This window comes from Cnephaeus nilssonii, assembly GCF_951640355.1.
Source record: "Cnephaeus nilssonii genome assembly, chromosome: 13".
In the NCBI taxonomy this organism is placed as follows: Eukaryota; Metazoa; Chordata; class Mammalia; order Chiroptera; family Vespertilionidae; genus Cnephaeus; species Cnephaeus nilssonii.
The window spans coordinates 51,784,957-51,812,347 of record NC_137084.1 but is presented as its reverse complement, the minus strand read 5'-3'; the positions used below and the strand labels follow the sequence as shown (position 1 = coordinate 51,812,347).

Below are 27,391 nucleotides of genomic sequence, written 5' to 3'. Positions count from 1 at the left end.
TGGTGTAAATCCATGTCTGGATTTCAGTGAGGGTCTTTTCCTCACACAGGTTAATCAGCTTATAGCTTCCCTGCTGGCCTCATGGGGGTTGCATCACCTTAAGGGGAGGTATGTAGGACCAGCCAGTGAAGAGTGGCCTGAGGGGTTACCAAAAAGGAGAGGGATTACCTTGGGAAAGCTGCAAAAGAACTGACATTCCTGGGAATGAAGAAATGAAATTGAGGAGTGACATGCTTCCTGCAGATAAGCATATTACTTCCTAATAGTGGAAAGCACTTAATCTTCTAGCCCCTAGGAGGCCTGTCACAGAAATCTTGTTGTTTGAATTTTTTAAAAGAATAAAGCAACAGAGATCATGTTTCAGAAAAAAAGTATAAAATTCCACAGAAAGTAATTTGCCTGGAGAAACTCTAGGCCGTGGTTATTGTGGCTATATGCTGAAAGCAGAAGGGTATGCATACTTGGAGTCTTTGCAAGCAATCGCAGAAAAGGCGGTGTTGCATAGTGGTTAGGAACTCAACTCAGGAGGCAACTGCTTGGGTGTGAAACTTGGCTCGTGACTAGTCACTGTGTAAACCCTGAGCAAGTGATTCAAACTCTCTATACCTCAGTTTCTAACATATAAAATGTGGACATAGTTTGAATCTACTAAGAGATGATGGTATGTGCAGAGCACTTATGTAGATCGTTTAGAAAATCACCTGCTACATGGGTAAGGCTTTAACAAATATTAGTGTGAAAAATGACATTATGATTATCAAGTATGTGCTACCGATTTTGCCCCCATGCACTGCTCTAGGGCAGTGGTCGGCAAACCGTGGCTCGCGAGCCACATGCGGCTCTTTGGTCCCTTGAGTGTTCTAACGCCACTTCTTCAAAATAGACTCGCCCAGGCTGAAAACCGACTTCTGCACATGGGCCACGAAGTTTCAATCGCACTGTACGTGTGCGCCCGCACGTGGTATTTTGTGGAAGAGCCACACTCAATGGGCCAAAGAGCCGCATGTGGCTCGCGAGCCGTGGTTTGCCGACCACTGCTCTAGGGCACTATGGGAAGTGCAAAAGAAAATTGTAAGACAAGATGTTGGTACAGAGGTAGGCTGAAGATGAAACAAACAAAAACAGCTAACATCAATAAGGCAATGAGGAAATTTTAAATCTCAAACTGGGTAACTGTGAGGGATGAGGTGGGAAAGGACTATAATAGTCAAAGAAGCCTAACCTGGTAGATATTCAATTAAGGTTCATTAAAGATCATTAAGATGGGATTTCATTAAGGTTTGGATATTATCAACTATTTTGTCAAACTCTGGATTTTGGAGGGGAAAAAACATCCTATCTAATAATAGACAAATATGCAAATTGACCATACCTCCAACACACCCACAAGCCACGCCCACCATCCAATCAGAGCGAGCATGCAAATTAACCCAAACCAAGATGGCTACAGCCACAGAGAGCAAGGTTTCCTAGTTAACAGAGGAAGCCAAGCTTTCCGCCTGCCCTGGCCAGGCCTAAGCCTCCACTCAAGCTACAAAGTTTCAATTATAGAAGGTAAACAAATTCAAACAAATGGCGGCAGAATGGAGCTTGAGAGAGCAGGCCAGGGTTGCCGCCAGCAACAGGGGAAGCAAAGCTTTCCGCACACCCTGGCCGGGCCCACCGGCTTAAGACAACAAAGTTTCAATTATAACCCCAACACAAATGGCTGCTGGCCTCGGAGGGAGCCCTAGGCTTGGCTCCGCTCCAGGCTACAAAGTTTCAATTGTAGAAGGAAAATAAATTCCAGATACCAGGGCCTCCACTTGAGTTGCCAGGGGGCGTGGCCGGCCTGCAAACCACCACAGGCCCCTCTCTCAGGCCGCCCCACACCCCAAGAGAACCCCCACCTGATCTGGGACGCCCTTCAGGGCAAACCAGCTGGCCCCCACCCCTGTACCAGGCCTCTATCGTATCTAATAAAAGAGTAATATGCAGATTGATCATCACTGCAACACACAATATAGCTGCCCCCATGTGGTCAAAGATCCTTCCCCCATGTGGACACAAGATGGCCACCACAAGATGGCCAGCAGGAGAGGGCAGTTGGGAGGCACCCGGCCTGCAAGGGAGGGCAGTTGAGAGGGATCAAGCCTGCAAGGGAGGGCAGTTGGAGGTGATCAACCCTGCAGGAGAGAGCAGTTAGGGGTGACCAGGCTGGCAGAGGAGGGAAGTTGGGGGCAAACAGGCTGGCATGGGAGTGGTTAGGGGGTGATCAGGCTGGCAGGCAGAAGTGGTTAGGGGCAATCAGGAAGGCAGGCAGGCAAGCAGTTGGGAGCCAGCAGTCCTGGATTGTGAGAGGGATGTCCGACTGTCCTGGGATCGGGCCTAAACGGGCAGTCGGACATCCCTCAAGGGGTCCCATATTGGAGAGGGTACAGGCTGGGCTGAGGGACAACCCTCCTCCGTGCACGAATTTCGTGCACCGGGCCTCTAGTAGATATAAAAGAACCCTCTCAATTATCAATGCATTTAGAGAATGCTAAAATAGAAAGGAGGGGCGTTTTTAAAAACTGACCTTGAAAGAGATTTCAGAATTTGAGAATGATAGAAATGAAAGAAACCTCCGAGATCAGCTGGTCTAAGCACCTTGTTTTACAGACGGAGAAACAGGCACGAGATGTGAGGTGGCTTGCCCATGTCACACTGGAACCCCAGTTCCCCCATTCTCCTCATCTGATTCTTAGCCGCCTGTGTACCTTTGTTGACTCTTCTGGCTCCTGAAAGGCATTCTTCTTGCCCAACACCTATAAGCTGGTTGGACTTCTGTCTGTGAGGCCCAGAGCTTTTCCTGCTGGTGTCTGCTGCTGTCCCTACTGTGCCAGTTGTGCTGAGAGCCACATCTTGCCCTTAGGCATTGACAAGAACCTTTGAATTGCAGAAAATCACAATTAAAAGGAAAGGAAAGGCCCAGCCAGTGTGGCTCAGTGTTTAAGCAACAACCTATGAACCAGGAGGTCACAATTCAATTCCTGGTCAGGGCCGGGGTTGTGAGCTTGATCCCCAGCAGGGGGTGTGCAGGAGGCAGCCAATCAATGTTGATGTTTCTTCTCATTGATGTTTCTATCTCTCCCTCTCCTGTCCTCTCTCTAAAATCAATAAAAACATATATTTTTTTAAAAATTTACAAACTCAAAGTGGGGGTCTGTCTTTAGGGTGCTCCCCAGCGTTCATGAGTTTAAAAAAAACAAAGGAAAGGAAGATATAAAAATCGTTAACTTTAGAAATGAAGAAATTGACAGTGACCAACACCTCATCCACTCAACTATTCTGATCCCCATTTCTCTATCTAACTCATGGGAATTTTTCCCTTTATTTTATTTTTTTTCCCTATCACCATTTATTCCCCATACTAGTAAACCCTCTTCCACCTTCACCCATCCCACCCCTCATGCAATTTCTAACATGTCCCAATGATGAGCATACCTTGAAAATGAGGAAGGTGTAGGGAATGACGATTTTGGACTTTTGCTTCTTTTTTGTTATCATTGTTTTCTTATTCTATGGGTTGTTGTATAAGCTATAGTATTTTGTGGCTTAATAATGAACTGAAGGATAGTTCTAGAATTATGACGCAATAATTTGAATCACATAGCCTGGCAATTTCCTATAGAGTCCACCACACAAAACGCTGCACAAATTGACAAAGAAAATGACACATTGTTAGAATGCATTACCAGCACTAATCTCAAATACATTATCTATTTGAATGAAGACCAAAGTGCTAAGGGCTCAGCAGAAGGCTTGGCACATAAAAGGACATAGTAGGCGTTCCATAAATAAATATATTAATAAATAAAGTGTCAATGAAAAATTATAAATTTATTAATTAATAAATAAAGGTGTAACGCTCCACCCTGGTAGCTCGCAGCAGCATGAAGGTACAATGAACTTGAAGAAAGCCATTTCAATTTTTTTTCCAGTGACCTCATAAATTTTCAAGTTTGCAAGGCAGGATGAACTGTGGAAGAAACACATGTGTTGTACAATACACACTGCAACAGATTCTCTGGTACTTTCATTCTCCCAATTTGAGGTCATGTCCATAGATCCATGCTGGAATACTTTGAATCTTAACAAATAGATGCGTCCTAATTGTAGCCTGCCAAAGCCCTCTCTCCAAAATGATAGCATCCTCCCTCCCCCAATCTCATTAGAAAAAATCAGGAGCAAGTTTGAAAAAATCTTCCATTTAGAGAATACAAGTCAACAGTAATAGATGATGGTTAAAATCAAAGTCTTCCTTTTCCATTGATTAGAGTAATGCTGGCACAATACCTCTGAGTTACTCAGGAGTGACAACTTGACAATCAATTTCTCGGTGTGAATATAATGCCCTGAACTTAAATATATCATTCTCATAAATTATTTTCATCTTTATTGTTATTAGAGTATTACAGATGTCCCCTTCTTCCCCCCATTACACCCCTCCACCCAATTCTTGCCCCACCACCCTACTGTTTGTGTGAATAGGTAAGATCTTTGATTACTCTGTTCCCACTCCCCATCCCCCGTCCCTCAATCTGTTCAATGTTTCCATGCCTCTGATTGTTTTATTCACCAGTTTATTTTGTTCATTGGATTTCTTGTTCATTTATTTTTATTTTTATTCAATTGATAGTTATGTATTTGTTGCCATTTATTGTTCATATTTTTATCTATTATTATTATTATTATTACTAGAGGCCCGGTGCACGAAATTCGTGCACGGTGGGGGGGGGGGTGTCCCTCAGCCCAGCCTGCACCCTCTCCAATCTGGGACCCCTACAACCTGCACTCTCTCCAATCTGGGACCCCTCCAGCCTGCACCCTCTCCAATCTGGGACTCCTTGAGGGATGTCCGACTGCCCGTTTAGGCCCTATCCTGGTGAGATCGGGCCTAAACGGGCAGTCGGACATTCCTCTCACAATCCAGGACTGCTGGCTCCCAACTGCTCGCCTGCTTGCCTTCTTGATTGCCCCTAACAGCTTCTGCCTGCCAGCCTGGTCACCCCCTAACCACTCCCCTGCCAGCCTGATTGATGCCTAACTGCTCCCCTGCCAGCCTGTTTGCCCCTAACTGCCCTCCCCTGCAGGCCTGGTCACCCCTAACTGCCCTCCCCTGCAGGCCTGGTCCCCCCCAACTGCTCTCCCCTGCAGGCCTGGGTCCGTCCCAACTGCCCTTCCCTGCAGGCCTCGTCGCCCCCAACTTCCCTCCTCTGCCAGCTTGGTCACCCCTAACTGCCCTCACCTGCAGGCTTGATCGCCCCCAACTGCCCTCCCTTGCAGGCCTGGTCTCTCCCAACTGCCCTCCCCTGCTGGCCATCTTGTGGTGGCCATCTTGTGTCCACATGGGGACAGGATCTTTGACCACATGGGGGCAGCTATATTGTGTGTTGCAGTGATGATCAATCTGTATATTACTCTTTTATTAGATAGGATAGAGGCCTGGTGCACAGGTGGGGTCCAGCTGGTTTTCCCTGAAGGGTGTCCTGGATCAGGGTGGAGGTTCCCTTGGGGTGTGGGGTGGCCTGGGCGAGGAGCCTGTGGTGGTTTGCAGGCCAGCCACGCCCCCTGGTGACCCAAGCAGAGGCCCTGGTATCTGGGATTTATTTATCTTCTACAATTGAAACTTCTTGAACAAAGGGGAAAAGGTTTCTATAAAACTGCCACCCCCCAAATAGCAATATAGAAGATAACATTTAGGAGAATACGGTAAGCTAGAAATATATTTTTGGAGGTGTCATGGAAGGATGACTTAGTTCTCAACTCCTCAATCACTGATTTGATTTCTACCACCATAGCTAAGTTTTGTCTCTTCCAGAACTTATTATAATTGGAATCATACATAAATGTGCTTTTATGTATGCCTTCTATCTCTTAGCATAATACTTTTCAGACTCATCCATGTTGTTGCGTGTATCAGTAATTCAGTTCTTGTTATTGCTGAGTAGTTTTCCACTGTAACAGTATACCACAGTTTGTCAGTTTACCTGTTGATGGAGTAGCTTCCAGTTGTGAGTAATTATGGACATTCTTATATACACCTTTCTGTAGACATATTTTTTTTTCTCTAGTAAATATTCAGGAGTGAATTTTTCGATCATAGGTTTAACTTTATAAAAAAATTGCTAAACTATTTTTCAAACTGGCTATTTTGCATTCCCACCAAGAGTTTATAAGAGAGTTGCAATTGCTTCACATCCTTACAAGACCTGATATTGTCAGTCTTTTTCATTTTATCCACTCCAGTGGATATGAAGTGGTATCATGCATTGGATTTAATTTGTACTTCTCTGATGTTTCTTATATGTTTACTAGAGGCCCAGTGCACAAATTTATGCACAGGTGGGGTATTTGCAGCAGATCAGGACTGGGCCTGTTGGGAGGAAGAGATGGCGGGAGGTTGGCCAGCTGGCCCGCCCTGATTGGGGCCCAATTAGGGCCAGGCCGGCTGGGGATGGGGCCATGGGTGATTGGCCCGCCCTGATTGGGGTTGGGGGCCAATTGGGGGCCAGTGGCCTGGGAGTGGGGCCATGAGTGGTTGGCCAGCCTTCCCTGCCACTGATTGGGATGGGAGGGCCGATCTTGGGTGGGGCCAGGTGGGAGGAGGGGCTGCAGGAGGTTGGCTGGCTGGCCCCGCCCCCTATTGAGGTGAGAGGGCCATCAGGGTGGGTCCGGCCAGGGGGAATGACTGCAGGCCAATCAGGGCAGTAGGGCCCATAGGGGGTGGGGCTGACTGGGGGGAGCAGCTGTGGGCCAATCAGGGTGGTGGGGGCCCATAAGAGTGGGGCTGGCTGGGGGGAAGGGCTGCGGGACATTGGCCAGTGGGCCCCACCCCCTGATCAGGCTGGTTCACTGGCCACAGTGGGCATCATAGCGATTGGTCATAAGTCGTTCCGGTCATTGCAGTCGCTGGCTTTATATATATATATATAGATAGATTGGCCATATACATATCATATGTTGTATTTAAGTTTTTTGTCCATTTTTATTGAATGTTTTTCTTTTTATTCAGTTTTTAAATACTCTGAATAAAAATCTTTTGTCACATATATGTATTATAAATATTGTTTCTCATTTGTGACTTGCCTTTTTGGAGGTGTCATTTTCTTAATGACCTTTTTTGAAAAGCAAAAGTTTTTTGTTTGTTTTTTTTTTCATTAAATCGAATTTACCACTTTTTAAACTTATTATCTGTGCTTTTATGCTCTATCCAAGGAATCTTTGCCTACCTCAGATTATAAATATATTCTATGGTTTCTTCTATAAATTTTATAGTTTGAGCTTTTACACTTAGGCCTGCAGTCTATCTCTAGATAATTTTAGTGTGTGAGCTGAGAATCACACTTCATTATTATGAAAAAATTCAAACATAAAAATATAGAAAGAATAGAATTCTGAACTTCTTGTACCTGTTACTCAAATTTAACCATTACCTACTCATGATCAGTCTTGTTTTGTCATTCTGTATAAGAATATATATAGTGTCCAAGAAATGTATACACATATTTTGAATAATTATAAAGGCAGTGTTTATTAAAATACATTTTATTTTCAAAATTGAACTATCAACTGTTAAAGTGTGTATACATTTTGGGGGGACATCCTGTATATGAGGGGAGATATAGATACACCCTAATTTATTATGAAAGGAAGTTCTAGAAATTGTGAATTTTTTGTTCTGATCCAGAACCACACATTGCATTCCATTTGTCCTATGTCCTTAACCTCCTTTAATCTAGAATGGTTCTTTAGCTTTTTATATTTCTCATGACATTGTGATATCTTAAGAGTGGTCTCTTAATTTTAATTTGCCTGATTATTTCTTCATGGTTAGCTGCAACTCGTGCATCTTTGGTAGGAATACTACGTAAGTTATATTGTGTGTTTCTCAGTACTTCCCATCAGGAGGCACATGGTGTGAAGTTTTCCCACTGTTCGGTGATGCTAAATTGGATCTCTTGGTTAAGGTAGAAGAAAACTGAAACATACCCAGAGTTAGAAAGTTTTCTGGATGGGAAAGTTTAAAGTATGTCAATTCACTCACATGTCTTAAGGACATGGGATTTGAGTGGGAAAAGTAGCAATTTGAAGTTTTTGGTTTTGTTTCCTTTTGTTACTTGTGAGTGTGTATTTTATCTTAAGCCAGTTTGTGAATGCCATTATATCTTGGGGTCAGGCTGGGCAATTTTATGCTATTTGACTTAACAATTTAGAAATTTATTCTTGAGTGACAGTGATGTAATATGCTGAGTCCTGGTACAGGTGTTCTCATGTCTGTCACAACATGAAAGGTATTCATTTCACAGAGATACAACAGAATCAGATAAACAAGGCATGTGTATCGGATTGATTGCAAGGGTTGGAGGAGGGGGTTCCTCTCATTCAATTAAAGATAAAAAAATATTTACACCAAATAAAATTGAAGACATGCTGTGATTGTTTCCTCTCATCCCGTGGTGTAGAGTTTAGCAGAGGGGTTCCATTTTGTTTGGGGATTCTATTAATAGCTTTATTGAGACATAATTCACACAGTATACAATTTACCCACCTAAAGTGCACAACTCATTGTTTTTAGTATATTCATAGGGTTATGCACCCATCATTGCAATCTAATTTTAAAACATTCTATCTCCCCTAAAATAAACACCCTAACCACTAGTTGTCACTTCCCACTCCCATAATTCCCTACCTTCAATCCTGTTCATAGCCTGTCCCATTGTAATACTTTTTTTATATATTATTATAAGTACAAAGGACAGAGCTCTGAAAAACATAAATGGGTATTCAAAAATTGTAGCAGGGCAAACCACAAAGATATTATTGAAGCAATAGCATCCGATGGATTTAAAAAAAAGCATTGCCAAGCAAGGAAGCTGTGGGAATGATGACAGATAATGTTATCACTTAAGAAAGACAAAAGCTTTTAAATATAAAGACAAATGATATTAAATATAAACTTGAAACAGGCTCTAGTTACAGAACCTCATTTTCCTCATAAGAACAACAAATATTGGCAAATTCAGATCCTGACTTCACTGCTCACTGACTGTGTGACTCTGGGCAAGTAACAGAAGATTTGTAAACTTCAGTTTCCTCTTTTGTAATATGAGAATAATATGAGGTACCAACCTCATAAAGTTAGTGTGGAGGTTAGCACATGTAGAGCTTTACAACCAATGCTGGCACATAATAGTTGCTCAGTAAACACTAGCTGTTGTTGTTTTATCACTTTTGTTCATAAGAACTCAATAATTCAGCTCAAATTCCAAAATGGAATTCTTAGATATGCCAACTTGCCACATGTAATTGGTATTTTTAAAATCTCTATTCAAAAAAGTTTCCTCCCATGAAAGTAATGGATGGGGATTTAAGATACTGTAATGTAGAGAGAAACAATTTACCTTGATCAGGTATGACTGACAGCGCTGTAAACCAGCCTTCAATTGCTTTAGAGCCATGTGTTCTGTAACTAGTAAAAGTGCTAATTTATTATTCTCACCTAACACTGGTATAAAAGATTTTCCTTTTCTAAATTTAAAGAAAATCTAACAGCAACAAAAAGCTTATATAATGGCATTGAACATGTCTAATAAAAAATAGTGGTAGAACATCATAAACCACATATAACCTCTTACAGTTGAAATGTTGAAATAAGACCCTAAATGTGTGACTTTTAAACCTGTGTGAACTAAAGTTGTGATTTGATTTTGTGTCCATAAATGTAACCACCAATGATTCCATTACTTTTCTTTAACTCCAACACAAAATGGCTTTGGGTAATAAGACTATGTTAGATGATTTTATTTTTGAGGAATTGTTATGTATTTTCTGTTCTTTTACAAGTGTGGTGCTAAATATTATGTCCCAATCAGATGACTCATGATACACAACATTTTGATACTTGGGAAATGTTAACACATTACAGCCCCTGCTATGAAAAGATAAAAGAATTAATCACAGGCAGCACATGTTCATTTTCCTTTGACCCCATGAGACACTTTAAAAGATGTGGTTTGCACGTGGCCCCATATTGTCTCTCAAGGCTTTCTTCATTGTCCATCTGTGTCTACATTTTAACCCCAGGCTTTACTCATCTTGGCATTGTTTTGTATTTGCATGAAAATTTGTAAAAAATTTTTTTTTGCATGACAAGTCATCCATAATGTTGAAGTTAAATGTCTAACATATCTTGCAATGTCACGTGTCATTAATTCTTACATGATATTTTTTTCTTTTATTTTCAGTCACTGAAGTTTAAATATGCTTGAAATGTAAAAGTGGCATGAAACTGGAGTGATGCAAGAATATTTAATGTTCCTTTAAGAACTTACCATTTTTTTAGCTGGAAAAATTGGGGGGTGGAGGAGGGGGCGTAGTTCCCAGCCTTGTCTTTGGACACCAATTCTCAATTACAAATTATGATAAAACCATATTGAACCTAAGTGCTGTCAACAGAGTAATAAATTCTGAAGTGATACTTCTTTTTGTCCCCTGAGAATATTTCTGGTTCTAGAATATTAAGTATAAAATATGTCCCTTAATTTCAGAAATTACTAAATATTTGATTTAATGTTTTTCTTCAAGCCTTCTTAATGATACATAAAATTAAGCTCCCCCGACTTTGGTGAAAGTTTCTGGTAACTGAAAAAGTAATGAATGACTCACTAACTGACAGCACCAACATTTTAGTACTTTCATGTTTCCTAAATGAACATGATGACCAAAACGTATGTTGATGTAGAAGTGCATGCATATACAAGGAAAAGAAGTTATTTACACCATTTTCTCAAGCTTCAAATCTGTAAAGACCCAGATTGACTCATACCAATGGACCCAAATACATGCATATAAACAAGTGCTTTTCTTCCAAGCAGTCGCCTTGCTGGCTCTATGTAGGTTTATTCCTACCAGCTGCCATTGAGAAGACTGATTTAGAACACTTCTTGTTGAATTACCCTCAGAGTCTATTACATTCCCTGCAATATCTATATGGTAATATGTCATGTTCCTTGGAGAGTGACCCTCAGAGCCAAATCAGTCAAGTAAGAATGGCAGTCAAGCTGGCAAAACATATTTTTTTAAATGATAAGTGAACTTACTAAGACTTATGTGGTTTATAGCTTATAAAACGACTGTGAGCCCATTTCCCAAAGAAGAACCCCAGAAAGCATTTACATAATAGCAATGATGGGAATAAATGAAAAATCTTCAAGGAGTCTTCTAGGCAAGCATCTGAGAGTCACCTGAATAAATAAGTTCTAGTATAGGTATAAATTATTATTTTTAATCCAACCTCATTTAAGCTACTAGAGTGGTTTACATTTTGAAGGACAGCCTTTCTTCAATGACTTTTTATCTTATCAGAATATAGATAAGTAGCTGTGATAACTCCCTTGCTTGAGTGAATATCGAGTTGATACCTCTTTAGAAACAATTTTAACAGATTTGGGTTGACTGCGTCACCAGCTAGCTCTGTGATATTGGCAAGAGACTCAACCTCTCTGTGCCTCTGGCCCCCCTGTCTACAAATGAAGGCTTGGGCTTAATTATCTTTAAAATCACTTATGAATAAAAATGTTATACTATAACTATATATCTGTGTGAAACAGCTATGATTATCATATGTCATAAATCTATATACTTTTCTGTGTGGTTTTAATTAAATCTAAGTTAAAGTAATTCAAATTCAAGTTATTTAAAAAGACATCTAGACATCTATGTGTCTAGTGTCCTAATAAAATCTTTTCCACCCAACGATAATGATAAAGATGACATTTGTATAGCACTTTACATTTCCACTGTCTTACATGAGTCTCACAACTTAAGAGCTTCTCTCATTGTCCGCATTATGTTGATGAAGAAGATACTGAGGTTCAGAGAGGTTCAGTCTAAGGTGATGGATTGGCAAGTCATAGAGCTGGACAGAGACTCTAGGTCTTCTGCTGCCAATTCAATACTCTTTCTATCATCATTCAGCTATAACCGGTTTTTTCATTAGGTTACAACTTTTCCAAGGTGTCATCACTCAGAATTTACACTCCTTGAAAGTAAAATCTGCCTTTAGGGACCTGCTGGCACCTTTTTAGACTAACCCCTTGCGTCACTACAGCTCTCTCTGCTTTTACAAACTAGTTGTTTTGTCAGCATGAGTGTGACAACAATTAGACGTCCCCTGTTTTTGCCCCATGCCTTTTCTCCTTCACAGTCATTCAATGACAAGCGTAAAAAGAGCTTCATCTTTTCACGAAAATTCCCATTCTACAAGAACAAGGAGCAGAGTGAGCAGGAAACCAGTGATCCTGAACGTAAGTAGTTTCTCAAAGAGAATGTCACCTGCAACACAAGAGAGAAAAAAATCCTTCACCGGCAACACGCATGATGTAGGCTCCCCCACGCCACACGCCTAGGCAAACAAACACAGCAGGCAGGCAGGTCAGGGCTTACTACTGTGACCAGTGTTTGGCTGCAGTCTGGATCCTTCCCTTAAGAGTGGCTCTTCTTTGCAGGAGGCATTGGAGAGGGACTTGAGGAAGCTGGGACTTCGCTTCCATAGAGCATTTATCTGTGACCAGGACTGGGTCTGGTTTGCCTTTTCTATCATGCAACTCTCTAGGGCTGGAGATGAATTCTATTCTGGACTGAAATATTGGATCCCATTGCCACGTGCATTTTTTTGGAATGCTAGCTAATTGGAAGTGATTAAATTCCCTATATTGATCATTTGTTTACTCTTTCACTGCAAACGAATACTAAACTCCTACTGAGCAGTGAGCTTGTATTGGTGGGCATGAAATCTAAGAATTGGTCATGAAAGGTGGAGTAAATCACTGCTCTCAGTGGTATATTTTTGTGGCAATGTGGACAATGGGCAAAAAATGTCTTCCACTGAATCTTTCTCTTTTTTGTAACAATCTTCTGCTTAAACCTTTTGAGTTATTTTACAAATTCTTGCATCTCAGCCCAGGGAGTTTGGGGCGAAAGCTGTTTCAAAATAAGAGAGATTGGGATCCAGATTGCTTAGGCAACGCGGTCTGTCATGGTAGTATCCATTTCAACTCCACTGACTTCTTCCTTCCTCTTCCGCGGCTGTTCTTCCTCTCTCATTGCTCTCTCTGGGGACTTCCATGCAGGACATCCCCGGATTAGGTGACGACGGTTATGGAACAAAGACTCTGAGTAAGTTCCCAGGAATGGTCACTGTAACTTTCCTTTTCTTTTCCCTTCCTTTTGAGTTTGGCTTTTGTTCCTTTACTTGAGGGCCTTCTACTCCTAGCATGCACAAGATACGAGTTTTATTTGTTACGTAGCTGTGAATGCTCCTACAAAGTAACTTTCAACCGTTTTGTTCTGCATGTCAGCATTTAAAAGCCAAGTGTGTCAGGCACTGTAACTTCTGTTGCGATTCACACCTTCCCTTTCTGACCGTGTGATATGACCAACATGGTCCTGCTGCCAACTATGGCATCGCTTGCTCTGCAGGCTAATTCCTCCCAGAGAGCAAGGAGCCATGTTGAGGGAAAGGGCAAGCTAAATGTTCTAGAACAGGAAGGCAGAAATGTACTGTATGTCCTTTCTTCTGCCTTTTCACCCAGACCTTGCCAAATTTGATAATTGGGTTGTACTTGGCTATTAGTAAAGGAGCTATTTTATAGTCAAAAGGAACATGCATTCTCAAAATGTAAATATTAAGCTATTTGATCTTCCATGACTAATTCTTTGTTATTAACGTTGCTTTTTTTTTCTGACTTTCAGTGGTCCTGCTTGAAATGTTTGTATGATAAAAGTTTTAGACGTGTTAATATGTTGTTCTATTAGTGATGTATTAGCTGTGTTACATAACAGGTCTTCATTTTATAGTGGAAAACTAAATATATTAAACCTTTAAATCATTTCGTTATTAATGCCTTTATCTGTGTCTCACTGCACTAAGCAATAACAAATAATCTTGTATATTAATACACTATGCTGTGATTTTTCTTTCTTTTATACTAACTTCATTGTGTAGGCACCAGTGAAATAAGAACAGAGTTTTGTGTCTTTTGCAACTGTATCACATGTTTAATTTTTGTTCGTTTTTGTTTTAATTTAATAGCTATAAGCAATATTTTTAGAAGCTGATCATTTCATTTGTATAAAACAAAATAGCATTGAGCTGAACTTTGTTTTCAAGAGCTGTTTATATAACCCTGCCTAATGATACCCTTCATCCTTCAAATTGTTACTTTGGATTTTTTCTTTTTAGTTACATATACAGAAAACAAAATCTGATCAAGAATAAACTACTGATCTCCTTAAAGATGAAAACTTTATCTTTGAGTCTCTATAGGGAACAGGTCATGAAATTTTTCTTGAATTAACAGCTGAAATTCAAATATTAATTTTAACATTATCTGGATAGCATCAAGTACCACCAGAGAGAGGTTCTAAATTTTCCATTGGGGGGAATGGGGGGAAGAAAACATTCCAATGTATTGCTAATAAATGAACATCACTAATAAGTAGTTGCTATAGTGTCAAAAATATGAGTGATGCCCTTTTAAATGTAGAATGTGCAAATGTTTTCTTACTCTAAAAAACTGAACAGATTTCAATTTGCCAATTAATGCTTTTGTTAGCCCTAATTTGAACTTTAGCTGGAACACATTTTTCATTTCCTTTTACCTACAAAAATTCTGTTATACAATGTCTTGATGCTGAGATTGTTAAATAAAACACTGCATGGTCCTAAATTTCTCCATAGATAGTGTAGCTTCATTCTAACTTATTTTAGAAGTAAAAAGCAGAAGCAAACAAAAAGAATGAAATAGGCAGGAGATAAGTGAGCTTGGTAAAAAAAAAAAAAAAACCCTTTTTCCCAATTCAAAGTACTTAAAATAATCATGTACATTAAGATAAACCATTGTTGGGCGCATGCCCTGGCTTTTTTCAGTAACAGAAACTGATTCATCCACACTGCTTTCCCTAGTGCCCCTCTGCGCTGTCTAAATTAGCAATGCAGTGCTGGTCATACATTAAAACAAAGAGAAATGATTCACGTGACTTTAACCTATACTTTGATTTTTATTCGCTTCATGCTCAAACTAATCCATCCTGGATGCGCTAAATAACTCAATCAGAGGAATCATTTCACAGTGTTTATATATGTATAATTGCATTATGTACTTTAAAGGTATTACAATTTTATTTGTCAGTTATACCTCAAGCTAAATAAAACTAATCCATTCAATTGACAAGAATCTATATCAAATACTTTTAAGTACATCTTTACCATTAGAGAATAATGTTATGTATTCTTTTCCTTTTTCTAAAAATGTGCAATAGTTATCACTATTTAAATAGCTAAAGTTATTATTAATAAGCTTCAGAAATCAAATAGTCACATATTCTTCATTTAACTTAACTGATATACAAAGCAGTCTTCTATAATTTAATACACAGTACAGATGAAGGATATGATTTTGGAAATAAAAGCTCTAATTCTGGCTTTAACATCCCTGTTATGTGAGGTAAACTTTTTTTAAAATTAAATATCACTGTATAAGCAAGTCATTCAACATGAATTCAAAATATCCTTCATTCCAGGACCTGCTTGGTATCAGCTCACTTAACTCCTGCCGGTTTCATCCTTCCAGAAACTAATAACTATCCAAAGAAGAATCTTAAAATGAAAACAAGGAATTATAGAACTAATTCATGAATCATTTTTCAGTGACTCATTTCTTCCTCCAAGATTTTCTATTCACTCTCTGAAGCAGGGAAGATCTCCAGCAATCCCTTTTCGACCTGAGAATTAGTTTAGGAAGTATTGAAACAGAAATAAAATCCAAAGGACTCCAGGGATCAATTGGCAATTTGAAATGCAATATTCCTACAAAATACCTAGAGGCTAAAATTGAGAACCAAAAGCCTGCAAGAAAACTGCCAGTTTAGAAACCCCTGAATTTATAGTCAAGAGACATCCAGCTGAGACACCCAATAACACAAATCTGGAAAATCAGACCTATAGGAATGGGTCAAAGTATTTATAAAAGGGAAAGTGCTTCGCTTGACATTATACATTTTTTGTAATTAAAGATACTTTCCTTAAAAAAAAAAAGACACAGCAATCAAGTAGTAGTTTTCTGTAAAACGGAGATAAAGTTTTCATCTTTTTTATCTTATCTGCGTTTCCTTAATGCAGTCTCCTCTGTGGCCTTTTACTTGCCTTTTGCTCCCATTTCTAGTTGCCGTGCATGAGATTGTGCCTTTAAGTTCTGGCTGCTTGCCAATGCTTGGTATCTCTTTAATTTGCTGTGCTGTTCTTGCAGAACATGCTTCTTCTAATGCCAGCGATAGCGAAAGTAGCTACCGTAAGTTATTGCTTTGGTTTGTGGCTTTTTTCCTTTGCAATTGCCCCCATTGCCTGTGGTGGTCATTTCAGATTTGTGCTGTTGTTGTTTTCATCTTCACCCAAAGCAAATGGCTTGAAATGAAATCATCCTTTGATGTGGAAAGATACAAAAGACACTAGGGCCCCCGGTGGACTCGTGTGATTAATGCAAGCAGTTCCAACCCCAGTGGACTGGCCTATGAAGCAATTCTCCCAGAGAAGGTGGGGGAAAGTTCAACCTGGTGGATTTTGACATTCTGCCCCACCCCCCATCCCCAAATAATTTAAACTCTCTGTATGAGGGTTGAAAGTCATGGTTTTATGGTCCTTCTCCTTTCTGTTCCTGGTCCCCTTTACAAGTGAAATCTTTCTAAATTACAGTGTTCCTTTTAAATTGAGCATGAACCTTTTATATCTCTTCTCTCCTTGAGTACAATTTTAAGGTAGATATTAAGAGACATCTAACATTATGTGTTTGATGGTTGGGAAGTGATGAAAAAGTTTCATCCTTTAATGTTGAAGGAACTCACATTTTTTCTTTAAGTGAACAAATCTTGGATCAGAAAGCTTAACTGAAAAGGTAGGTAACTACTTAAAAGTTATTTCTGGTCTTTATTTGGTTACCTCAAGCCATTTGCTTAGTGTATAAAAAAAATTCACCAAACACCGAGCACATCCTTTTGATCCGTTCTTGTGGTTTCTTACCACATACTTACTGGTTTTTGGTGACTAACATAGGTACATAACCTTAACTGGGATTTTTACAATTTCTGCAGTATTTCTTGGTACTCCTTACTGAAATGGGTTACTCAAAAAGCAGTTGGTGAGGATATTAGAAAACTGCGGGCCCAATACATATGACCCACAGCTACCAAGACAGAAATTGGTTGGGCTTTTTTTCCTTGAATAGTGTATTAATGGAAAACTAGAATAGATTTTGTTGGGTCGGTTCTGTTTTTTATCACCAGAGTATGGTACTTTACAAAACCATGCCTTTGTTTTTTGAGATAGATGCCACACAGTGTTCTTGGAATATGACAAATTTAATTTGGATTTTGAGAAAGGCTTTGGAGAACCAGATAGAAAAAAGCACAAAAGAGGAAAGGTGACAGATGGGGTCAAGGCCAGAGGAGGGAGACAAAACACACCACGGGATAAAATAAAATAAAAATATTGTGATGAGATACCGTTGATCAGACAAATTTTAGAACCACCTAATTTTCTTCCTCAACAAAGTGACAAGTCTTATGAATGAAGGAATCAGTGAGTTCTAGTCCTCAATTTGGTCCTTAACCTTGTTACAATCTTCCTATTCTTACAATTTTACAATTATCCCAACTTGGAGAAACATTTGCCTCCCCACTCTCTTCATTTGATTCAAAACAAAGAATCCAGGCCAAGAAGAAGTGACCAAAGATTTTTCTTCCTGACACCTGAGGTTCCCTCAATTTAGGATAAGGAAATATATCATTTGTCAGATTTCATGGCCCTACTTTCTTTGCTGTTCAGTTTCCAATTTTTAAGTGTTGTGCTTCCATCCTGTAGACATAGGTATAGAAAGGAGATCACACCTTGTTTTTTTTAATCCTTTGTATGGAAAGTATATACAAGAACTGCTTTTTTCCTCTAGGAATCTTTTTAGTGTATTGTAGAGACCCCTCTTTTCTCTTTCAGAGCTGGGAATGTTCTTCCTAGAATCATTGACTTTTAAAAATTGGGCCAAGGCTTTTGGCTGCTTGACAAATTTTGATAGTAATGCTCCAAGATGGCATCACATAATTCCTTTCACTCTCAGATAGTAGGTGCACATAAATATTAACTGAATGAATAAAGGAAACATTTGGAAGCAGCTTGAATTATCTCTGAGAAGAGAGAAGAGTTGGAACTGGACTCTATGATATTAGTAGAGCAAATATGGAGTCTAATAATCTAGATTGATTTGGGTCTCATCTGAGGTTATAGAAGGTCAGCCTCTCCGATTGCTTTCTTTACAAATGAACAAAAGTAAGAAGAGCCTTTTTCAGAGATAGGAGGAGTAAATGATTTTTCTTTCTCCAGGATGAAAACATGAGGAATCACAGAGGAATATTAATTTATTTATTCAGCATCTACTGTAGGTCGCTCTCTCTTCAGAGGCACCATGAGACCCAGTATGAATCTCAACCAACTCTGGAGCTCAGGACCCATATAGTAGGAGAGAGAGAGAGAGCAATAAATAACAAATGCACCAAGTGTGTCAGTTTCTAGGGTAAACGTCTAGCCAAGACTGTCATTTCAAAGAGGAAGTGACTTTAAACTGAGCTTTGGAAAAAAAGAGGTGCTTACCAGCCAGATAAGTTTAGGAAGAAACCTTCCAGGTAGGGCAGTGGCATGAAAAAAGGCACACAGGCTTGGGACAGACATAGTTTTCAGAAAGTGCCATTTTAAAATCAAAATAGGCTGCACTTTCTATTGAATTCCTGGCTTTTGCTGTAGTTATGACCACCTTATGTTTCATAAATAGCAGAGTAAACAAATACTAAAAAGACCGTTTTTCCACTGATGTTCAGGTATTATTTTCTACCCTTAGAATCATTCCATGTCCACTCTGGAGACAAAATGGCTTTTAATCAGCAGTTAGAAGCAAAGACCCAGGTTGCACCATTCACACTGCATCCTGGAGTTACAGATTGTAACAACCTTACTTAAAAGCCTCATACATTCCTGAGACAGACATACACACGCGCGCGCGCACACACACACACACACACATTTAAACAAACCTCAAATTTTAATAAATAGCTCAGAGCTTTGCTGCACCACCTCAATCATTATAGAATAATTTTATTTCTAAGTCCAACTATATTGAGCACCAACCAAATGCAGATAATTATAGAGCACACTGTCTAATTATGCAAAATGCCACCTCAGAACTATCTTAATTATGGACTAATTTCAGATTTCAGTCTGTCAACAAAGTAGTACAGTGCTGGCTGTGTTTGTGGTTGTTTTGTAGCTTCGTTTTCAATTGCCCTTGTATTGGGATGCAGTGAAGGCCATGCAGGTGTAATGGAGACTTCCCAATCTCTACAGCTGAAGACTGCCTTCCTCAAAGCTCAGTAAAGCTCTTATGTCATTATGGATATGGGGAGCTGATGATTATCCTTCTAACCCATTGGTGCTCATCAGCTAAGTAGAATTTTTAAAATTAGAAGCTTAAAGAAATGAACTGAGTGAAGTTGAGGGGCAGATGAGGAGACCCAAGACTTTTCCATTGGAATCAGTCAAAATGATGTCCATATTCTTGTCCTTTGCTTCATGTCCCAAATATTGCCCTTATATTTCCTCCAGTTCTTTAGCCTTCATAAAGCAATTGTTCATTATATGTACTTTCTCATTTGATTTCTACAACAAAACTATGAGATGCATCTTGTAGTACTATTCCATTTTATGGATGAGGAAGCTGAAGCTCCAAGAGGCAATGTCCCTCACTGACATGGTGGCACTGCAGGTCCAACCAAGGCATTTTAAATCTGAATCCCATACATTCCCACTCTCCCCTACAGTTTGTAATCCAGGCCTCTTCATGTTTTATCTGGAACATTTCAACCATCCCATCTATCAAATTAATATAAGCAGCAACATTTATACAGCATTAACCATGTTCTAAGCCTGATGTAAAGCCCCTATATAGTACAATAACTGATTTAATCCTTCTGAACATCCCATGGAGATTCACTATGTGATCTGGAAGAAATCACTCAGTGTCTTTGAACCTTTGTCCTCTCCTATGTAAAATGGGTAGTTTGGTTTCAAACAGAGATGGCAAGTAGATTTTAATCAAGATTACAACTCTGACCATTTGGTAATGTCTGCCTGAAGAGTTGTCCTGAAAGTATTGAGGCCAACTTAAGGCTCTGCAGTAATTCAGGCAATGGCCCATTGTGATGCCGGTCAAGGACATGGGATGGGGGAGTGGCATCATGTGCTACATACTTGCCATCTATGAACCACATGAACTTCAAACCCTTCCTTAACACTAACATTCTATGACTCTAAGAACCTAATTTATTCTTAACAATCATCAAATGGAGGCACTAAACACTAAACTTAGAATATTAAATGCACTACCCCTGCTCTTCTCTTCCCTCCTCTCTCTTTTCTAGTTTCCAAAAATTCCAAAAGAACATCAACTTGCTTTTCTCTATCATAAGTGCATATCAAGGTCTAACTCCAAGTCCCTCTTATTGTGACTTGCTTCCAGTTCAAACACCAGGTGTTCCATGGAGATTGTTACAAAAGCTGTTTCCTGCAGCTGCAGATGCCCCCACACAGCACTGTTGCTCTCCCACTCTCAGCCATGCAGTTGCAAAAACAAGACCAAGTAACAGTTGGTACTCTTTTGTTGGCTGTTTTTCCCAAGTGCCAACACCTCCGGAACAAAAAATAGAAAAACTACCTACGAAAGACAATTTTATGGAGATAACACAGCAGCCTTTTTTTTTTTAAAGAGTTGGTGTTTATAGGTGGTGTTTACAGGTGGCCTCTCAGTGACTCTGACCCAGTTCAGCGCCTATCTCTGCCACCCATTCTTTGCTCATTGGTAAGGTCTGCTCCTATATCCCAGCCCCCAGAGAATTCTACATTTCTTGCCTTTTTGAGACAGTCATATACTCAACAAGGAGTCAAAAAAGATGTGATTTTTAATATTGACTCCACTACTTACTAGCTGAGAAAGCAGGCCCCATTATATCTTACCCTCCGCTACTTCATCTATAAAATGGGTTATCATCAGAGCACCTACCATAAAAGAAATGGCTGTGAAAGCCCTTTATAGCCTGGGAAGTGCCATACACACATGGATTATCTTTCCTTCATTGCTGTGACTTTTTTCCCCTCTGCCTCTTAGTCTTCTTTCCATTACCCATAGGGCTTTTCATTCTTGAACATGAAAGTGAACATTGGTTTAAGGTGCTGAATTCACAGCTATTTTGTGATACCAGCCACCATAGCTTCCCTAGAAACTTCCTTTACATAACACCTGACTGTAGCAGGGTCATTAGAATTGAGATGGGCCTGGACATAGGGATGTTGCCACTGCTGGTCTTACTATTCTGAACAAGAAGCAGTGCCCGGTATAAGTTAGACAGTAAACCAAAAAGCAACTGATAAACAAAGAACTACAGATCTAACAAAATTAATCAAAGCTAGGTTGCTTTGACCTAGTTTTCTGAATCACAAATTATACAGACTGACACCAAATACATTATTTAGAATGATTTACAAGACCACTGGAAAGAGATTCCTATGGGAACATAACATGTTACATTCATTGAGAGAAAACCACACTTCCCAAAGGGAAAGCCCATAGAAACACAAAGTAGAACCTACCTCTGGCCTCATTACTCATCCTGTTTTCTACCACTGAAATCAGAATGCAAATTTATTGACACCATTATGTTAAGGGCTGGGGACACAGTAGTAAATGAAACCTACTCCTTGCCTTTATGGAGTTCCCAGTCTAGTGGCTAGACATAAATATCACCTGATGTTTAAAACTTTTGTTATACAATAGTTAGTATTCTTTCACATTTTAATCATTCCACCTAAATTTCCCTGTAAAAATAGTCTAACATTAGCTCTAAGTCTGCCATGCTTCTATTCCCAAAGCTATACTTTCCCCCAACCATTTTACACCTGTATTTTGAATTCCTATGACCTCTATCTCTCAGACTTTAGATAACTGGGAACCAATCACTTTTTTTTTTTGCCTCACCTCTCTAAATGTCAATAGTTTTATTTATTAAAATGAATCATTTTTCCTGAATTTTAAAATAATGTGAATCTGACTCCTCACATACCAAACCCCTTTCCAGATGTGGGAATGTGCCCTGAAGACTTCTAGGGAAGCTATGAGTAGATGCCACTTAGAAAGAACATCAGGCCCACTCTCCATGCCTTTAGGAAATAGGTTGACCTAGCAGTGCCATTCTGAGAATGGGCCCTGCTTAAGGGTGAACTAAGTATGACTTAGGCCAGGGCCATCTCTCATGCTTATAAATGTAAGACACCCCTACCCAACCCCACCTACCCAATCTCTAGGGAAGACATCTGTATTTCACAGCTTTATCCACATACTTGCTTAATTTCCCCAAATCTGTTGTCAGTCTGCAACTGTCTGTGCTATGAACTCCTTTTATGAAATGAACTCACCTGGTCTGGTGGTATGGCTTTTGAAGGAGGAACATGTGGTGTTTACAGACAGACAGTGTTTGAGGAGTGATGGGGAGATAAAGCAGTAAGATTCATTGCCTTTTGGTTTCAGGAAAAACTACCTCCTCTGTAGAACAACAGACAGGAAGCCCTTTTCAACAGCCCTAAACTACTTCCCATCAAAGGATAGTTACCCCGGCCTAACGCAAATAAAAGAGCAGACCCTTCTGGGTTTGCAGCTGAATCAGCCTAATCTCATGACCAGGTCATCAACTGGATAAAATAGTTGATTGAAAAAAATATTTGAGGCCCACCATGAATCAGGAGGCTTGTGGCAAATGACAGTGAGGGGCTGACACTTTTGCTACATTGTCTTTCTTAGTTCTTTTCCCAGAGTTTCACGGCTAGATTTAATGGCAATTATCACCAAGGACTTAGGGGACTCTTTAATTTTTTAACCTTCTTGATTGAATCAGCATTTTCCTGATGAATTAACATTAGAGTAAAATTTTCAGTGTCCTGTAATATAGGCTGAGGAAGTTTTTGCATCATAAATGAAGCAAGCAGACACTTGCTTTTGAATAGTGTGCTTCTTTGGGAAATAAAATAGAAGGTGAAATAAAAGGTCCCGAAATTCTGATAATGTAAGCAGCCAGCTATTGGATGGAGCCTGTTTTTTAACTAGACGATCCTGTTTTAAGTAGTGATGCTGGGTGTAGAGGCCAGGGCGCTCCACTGCTCAGTGTCAGACGAAAGGCAGCCTCAGACGTCACTGCCCTGATGAGCTGCGGACAACTGGCCTCCATTCGTTACCTGGAGGCATGGCCACCGGTAACCTGACACTGTGATAGTGCTCAACAGTTTTATGTGGATGAAGGGAGTTTTGGAATCATTCGGAAGAGATAGTAAGGAAAATGAACCCTGAACTGTGCCTGTTTCCTGTGCTTCAGAGCAGTGCTTGTAGCTGTAGTATATGACTGGTTGTTAGTCCACTGTACATTTCCTTTCTTCTCTTCTCAGGAGGGCAAGAAGACTTCATTCTTTCTTACGAGCCTGTCTCAAGGCAGGAAAGTAAGTTTCCCTGCATGTTCTGATTCCTGAATTCCAGGCCACAACAGGTGACACCATTATAGGAGGGAAAGAGTGAAGGAATGAGGAAAATAAACTCTGCTTAATGCTCGGCTGTCCCAGACCACATGCTCTCTCTTTTGCCCTATCACCAACACACACTGCTGACCACGGAGGAGGGAGCAGCCCCTCCAGATGAGTGGTCCTTAATGGAGCCCCACCTATAGCACTGGATAAAGTCTGCCAGAGACTGAAGACAACTCAGTATTGAGAAGGGCTTTCTAGCAGACCTGTCCTAGGTTACGGGTCATCTGTGGGCTGCTCCAGGAGCCTGCCTTTGCTTTTCCTGGAGGCATTCAGACAGAAGCTAAAGGCTGTGAGATTGTAGAGAAAATGCAAGCATCAGATGAGGAGTTGTACCCAATGAACTTCACAGTTCTTTCTAACCCCACACTACAAGAGAATGGGGGAAAACCCCACAGAGTATAAATGGCATTTTGAGCCGAGGAGGAGAAATTATAAAAACACAAGTTGCCGTTACTACCAACAATTACTTTGTAAAGTCATTATCTAAACAATGGCCAAACAGCTGCTTTGGAATCTTTCTTCTCCCACTGAGCTGACTAAATGCAGTAGTTGTTTTGACATCGTGTAGGCACAGCCTAAGAGCAAGCAAAACCCCTCCAAATGCTTCTTTTCATTGACAGACACTGTGGTTGCTTTTTCCCTGTTAATAAATTCCAGAAAGTAGTCACAGCAAACAAACAGGCTGCATGTCAAACGTCAATTTCCCAGTGCAGAGCTGTATGGGCAATTTATCCAATGCAGTAATGCCCTCGGCAATTCTTATTGTTTGGCAATTTTACAGTCGTTTCCATGTCTCTCTCCTCATCTGCCTCTTCCTCTTCCTCTTTGCAGTAAACTATACTCGGCCAGTGATTATCCTGGGCCCCATGAAGGATCGGATCAACGACGACTTGATATCTGAATTCCCTGACAAATTTGGCTCCTGTGTGCCTCGTAAGTATCACTTCTCTTTTCTCTGAGGAGTAGAGGGAGGCTTGACTCCCTTTGACATGATAAAACGTAATTCTGTTCCTCCAATAGTCTCTCCGGTGACTCAGATATTATCAGTTACCTACCTTCTATGCATCTTATTTAATTTTATCTGCCTAATGCTTTTCATCTATCTTGCTATGTATTGGTCTCTATTTAGTGAGCATGATATGTTCTCCACACTGACTGTGCTCCCCAAGAAGGCAGGATGGATCCTGTCCTTGTAATTGCGATAGCATTTAAAATAGCAAAGGATTACTGATAGGCATCGGCATGTTCTCATAGATTGATTGAAATGCCACTGAAGCATCTTTTCCCATAGAATGAGAGAGGTCAGAAACAAAGTCTTATGTTAAAATCACCTCAAGATGACTTCAGGCCATCTATTAGTTCACAAATAAAATAAAATAGCCTTCCCCTGTGTGTTAATTATTCCGAGGTGTTCAGAGGATGAAGACAAGAAGGTGTATAAAACTTTAATGTCCCCTCCAGGCCATTATAGACTTTAATCTACTTTGTCACATGGACACCTAACAGGTGTCCTGGTCCCTCTGAGAGTATCCCTGTAAAATACTCTCTGCACTATCTCCTTCCACCCACCATACTTTCCCTACTCAACTCACTTCCATCTCTTTCTCACTGTCAAATTAATGCATGGAAGCCTTCTGTGTATGTAGACAAACTCACCAGAAAGTTTTAGTTGATTCACTAATTGAGCTCTTAAAACTGATCCCAACAAATATTTCTTTCTCACTCTACATTTTTAAAGCTCTATGATTTGAAGTATCTCTCATATATTTTAGTACTACACATGTCACCTGGAATGCATATGAATAGCAGGAATTGTATGTGTGCAGTACATGAACAGAAGGGAACTAGAATGATGACTATATCTCATAAAACTGTTCCCAGTGAGGGTTCTGGGGAGAGATCCTGCCATAGAATCTATCCTGAAAAAGACTCTCCATAGAAATGATCAAGTCAAACCACTTATAGCAACTGCCAGTTTGTTCCTCCAATTTTGAAAGAAAAAAAACAAAAACACACACACACAATCCTTAAGCATCATTTTCATTTTCTCCTCAACCTCACACACTCTTCTCTTACTCTTTTTTAATTAATCTATATATATAAAAGCCTAAGCAACCATTACGACCAAAGGACCGGTCAACCGGTCACCATGATGCACACTGACCACCAGGGGCCAGACGCTCAAAGCAGGAGCTGCCCCCTGGTGGTCAGTGCGCTCCCACAGCCAACTACCTGCGGTCCCTCCCCGCAGCAGGCCAGCCCGATCAGTCCCAATCAAGACTGGGCAAGACGGCCTTGATCGGCTCTGATCACCGGCCAGGCCAAGGGAACCCACCTATGCACGAATTCGTGCACTGGGCCTCTAGTAGCACTATAAAATGATAATAAACACATGTTCATTGTATAAAACTTGGAAATGCTAAAAATAGAGTTAAACAAGAAAATAAAAACATATAGAATCCTACACAGTATCCAAAAATAACATCACTGTTAATATTTTTCATCTATTCATTCTTTCTATATGAGCATTTTCTCCTGTGGTTGGATATATATTAGATATATACCACCAAGGGGCAGACGCTCAACGCAGGAGCTGCTGTGACGTGCACTGGCTATTTACAAAGGAACAGCACTGTGGACCTGGCTGTTCAGTCGGGTCAAGTTTCTAAACTTTCTAAATCTCCGTTTTCTGGCTAATGAAAAGAAAATAGTGTTTTTTATTTAACATTAAAACTAGAGACCCAGTGAACAAATTTGTGCACATTGAAAGGAAATTAGAAGAAATATTTTAATATTGCTATTCACCTTTTCTCTATAAGTGTCAACCAAATTCACGATCGACATGACAGATAGAAACACACGCGAACGACTGACACCAGCGAGAGCTTTATATATATAGATAAACTTGCTTAATTAGGCCTGCTTTCTGATTTAGCTAAACTTTTTCCAGCCCAGTGAAGCACCCCAACTTCTCTTTCAGGTAGTTAACAGCAGTAAATATCAACATGAAGCAGGTTATCATTGTAGATCACACAGGGAGAACAAAGGGTAAAATATTTAACTGCAGCAGTGTTTGACTATTCTGCTCAGTGAGAAAACCTGAAGTCATTTTCAAGGTCCACCATTTCTTACTTCTTTTCAGTCAGGTCAAGTTTCTAAACTTTCTAAATCTCCGTTTTCTGGCTAATGAAAAGAAAATAGGATTCTACAGAGTCTCCTATCTACCTACTCCAGGACTTCTGTGAGGATCAAATAAGATGAGGCATGGGAAAATGCTTCACAGACATTTGGTTAAAGTGTAAAATGTTTCCACCTAACTATAAAGTAAGTCATGTTTCTGGGCTGAAGAAACTCCCAAGGAGGCTAGTCGCTAGGGAGAGGAAGCCGAGCGTTGCTACATGACGTCATTACCTGGCGCCCACAGCAACCGTTTCTGGGCTGGGCTGTGGGCCACATTTTGCACCATGGGGTCTCGGCAGTGTGGCTGTGATGTGGTGGGCTGTCACTCCAGGTGATGGCAGGGCCTGTGTCCCACTTGGGTGAAGCTGAGTGTTGCTTTGTGGGCGCCAGGTCCACAGTGCTGTTCCTTTGTAAATAGCCAGTGCACGTCACAGCAGCTCCTGCGTTGAGCGTCTGCCCCTTGGTGGTCAA

General features: G+C 40.3%; 1 protein-coding gene across 21 annotated transcripts in view; it reads left to right on the top strand.

Annotated features, from left to right (window-relative positions):
• The window catches only part of DLG2 (discs large MAGUK scaffold protein 2), a gene marked incomplete at its 5' end in the record, with an annotated part of 1,931,014 nt that overhangs the window by 1,887,774 nt on the left and 15,849 nt on the right, over positions 1-27,391 (top strand). For 10 of the 21 annotated variants that reach the window (XM_079787299.1, XM_079787298.1, XM_079787290.1 and 7 more), the window contains 3 exons: positions 13,155-13,200; positions 23,606-23,656; positions 24,572-24,673. In XM_079787299.1, the coding sequence (XP_079643425.1) occupies positions 13,155-13,200; positions 23,606-23,656; positions 24,572-24,673 (199 nt within the window). Of the gene's footprint in view, positions 1-12,229; positions 12,330-13,154; positions 13,201-16,331; positions 16,374-23,605; positions 23,657-24,571; positions 24,674-27,391 lie in introns of all 21 variants that reach the window. The other 11 variants (XM_079787289.1, XM_079787307.1, XM_079787308.1 and 8 more) reach the window with 3 other exon arrangements.